The sequence below is a fragment of the Helicoverpa zea genome, chromosome 21, assembly GCF_022581195.2.
Source record: "Helicoverpa zea isolate HzStark_Cry1AcR chromosome 21, ilHelZeax1.1, whole genome shotgun sequence".
NCBI classification, from domain to species: domain Eukaryota; kingdom Metazoa; phylum Arthropoda; class Insecta; order Lepidoptera; family Noctuidae; genus Helicoverpa; species Helicoverpa zea.
The window spans coordinates 913064-915974 of NC_061472.1; the positions used below are offsets into that span (position 1 = coordinate 913064).

Genomic DNA, 2911 nt, shown 5'->3' on the forward strand with positions numbered 1-2911 from the left:
GGTGAAACTGTGAATCAAATAAAAAAATGTTAATTAACTATTTTTTGATTTTGCAAGGTGAGTCACTTGAAACATATAGGTTAAATTAAACAACCATGCCTACTGAAAGTCACGGTTATCATTTGAACATCTTTGGCAGTCTTTATCAAAAGTAAAAAAACAGAAAGTCTGTCAGTTTAAAAGGGAGTACCGGGTTTCCCGGGTAGCTAGGTTGAAGAGTTCAGGTAGGCAGTGGGGACGGCTGACTGGAAGCCGACGCCGCAACATTAGGGAAAAGCCATAAGCATCATGACATCTTTCAGTGACTAAAATAAACTCATGGAAACATAAGTATTAACACAATATCAGAAAAGAAAAAATATTATATTCATAAGCTTTTTTCACTTTTTATTTTCTAATTATAAAGTATGTTTTCAGCGGCATCAAAGATTTACTGCTATGATGTAGAGCTCGAAGGGGTTGTGAAAGTAGGAAAAGACTTTCTGAAAGCCTTAGACGATGGATCAGCCTTTGTGAAAAAGATGAATTTACCTTTTAACTTCAGGTCCAAGGGTAAATTACCAAAGAAGGCCTTAGGTTCGGCGGTTATGAGAGCTATCACAGCAAACCAAAATGAGGAAAAATTTAGGACTGATAGCAACACTCCACCAGACATTCAAATTGAAGAATGCATAGACCACTTTAAGAAAATAGGAAACGAGAGTCTTTACGCAATCGGCAAGAAAATTATAACTGATCTTGCTATAAATATGGACATCGGCTTAATGCTTAAAACTGCATCTGGTGACTATTATACTTCGATGCAAAACTATAACGATGTCGTCAGTAAAGAAAATATTAAATCAACATTAGATAGAGAGTTTGTATATTTAGACGTAGTTGAAACATCAAACGCACTGCTTTACAGCATAGAGAGAAAACTGCTAAATGATATTATTGCAAATCAAACTGATGGCTTATTTGATAACAGCGTTGAGGCTATGAACGAAAAGATTTATAAGCATAGCGTTCAAGAGAAAAAGAATAAAGTTAAATACATTTGCGAGAAATATAAGGTTTGTAGGCATTATCCTGCGTTCACCGATTACTGCGCAGATCTTATAACCGAAATATTAAAGCTAACTGATAAGAAGTTTACTGCAATGATTGAAATATTAAGAATAATTATAATGGAGAATAAAGGTTTCTTTGAAAAAGTCATGGAAAAGGAAGAAAAATATTTAATAATAAAGAAACTTGAATCTCTTTCTACAGACTTGTTTCAAATGAAGGAATTTTTCGCCGTACTCAGAGGAGTCATAACGCAAAGATTTAAAGCCGTTTCAAGCAGCGAAAAAAGCTTAAAATCAAGAACTATAGCTACGCGAATACTTCTGGACATAGTGGATAAAGCTCTGAGTGGTGATGAAGATCTGTTAGCAATTGACTTTGATAATTCTGTATCAGCATTAAGAAGTTGGGAAGACGGCGTGCGAGAAAACATACATGGTATTTACGAAGACTTCGCGAAAAATCTCTTCAGAATCATGCAATTTAACTTGACTAAAAACGCACGGAAAGAAATGAAAATATTAATTCAAGCTATCATGGGGAAAATTGATGAAGACGATAAATTTGTTCAGAATTTGTTTGTGAATGGGTCAAAGTATGTTAAAGGTGAAGATTTTCATCCTTTCATAGATAATTTAGATGCATAACATTTTCGATGTAACTCGTCGTAATAAAGTATCTACACAAGCTATTATTTATTTCTACGTAATTGTGGAACAAGCTTAGATAATTTTCTTTGAGGCAAACCCGTAGCCCCAGTAGGCTTTCTTACGTAGGTTTACTTACACCATGCTTTTTGTATACTCTTTTACATACTCCCTTACATTCAACCCTATGTACTGCCTTATATACTTATTATGAATAAATTTCACCTACTGTACCTGTATGTATGCCCTTTTGCATACTTCCCATGTACAGTCCTTCACTCACATGTAACTCCCTTATATAAAACCCCTATTTACTCCCTTATTTTCTCCTTTATTTGAAGAGTTGGTTTGTATGTTTTTATTGAATATTTATACATTATAATCTCACCAATGACTGTGTTTCAGATGGCACGTTAAACTGTAGGTCCCGGCTGTCATTGAACATCCTCGGCAGTCGTTACGGGTAATCAAAAGCCAGTAAGTCTAACCAAGGAGTATCGGGTTGCCCGGGTAACTGGGTTGAGTGGGTCAGATAGGGCAGTCGCTCCTTGTAAAGCACTGGTGCTAGCTACATCCCGTTGGACTGGAAGCCGACCCCAACATAGTTGAAAAAAAGGATGAGGCTCATTTCAATAATCTATCTCTAGTAAACAAATCCACAGATATAATACAGAAGGAGTAAATGTAACATATCGTATCATCTACAAAAAAGCTGGTATTCAGTAACTATTGTTTTAGTTGTCATTTTCCCAGGCCGATCAGTTTCTCCAGGGGCTTACGTAACAATTTCGCTTTTACAACAATTAACACATACAAGTGACGAGGGTTTATCTTCTAGACAATAATGAGCTCTCTACAATCAGCATGACTATTGATACTTCAGTTATTAGCATTGCTATACTTTATTTTTTAGTATAGCGCGACAGATGTGCTGCACAAGTATCGGTGTGATCTCAAAAATAGCAACAAAACCAAGAAAAATGACACTCTAATCAATACCATTATGATATGCGTTCAAATAATATGAAAAGGCATTTGGCAGATTATTAAGACGGCCCAGAAAGGTTAAATCTATAAGGAACAATCAAGGCTCTGGGTATATAGGGAGAGTAACAAAAGTTTGACTCGTGAAGGATTTGAACCTCCGCCCTCCGATGGTCAAGAGAATTTGTATATCGGTGCTCTCACCTACTGAGCTAACGAGTCTTGTTGCA

General features: G+C 36.0%; 1 protein-coding gene across 1 annotated transcript; it reads left to right on the forward strand.

The window, feature by feature from the left end:
* Nucleotides 1–400: 400 nt before the first annotated feature.
* On the forward strand, nt 401–1720 carry LOC124640940. The gene has a single exon (XM_047178907.1). It carries the CDS (start codon nt 408–410, stop codon nt 1695–1697), a length of 1290 nt encoding a protein of 429 aa, XP_047034863.1. The 5' UTR covers nt 401–407; the 3' UTR covers nt 1698–1720.
* The last annotated feature ends 1191 nt before the right edge of the window (nt 1721–2911 follow it).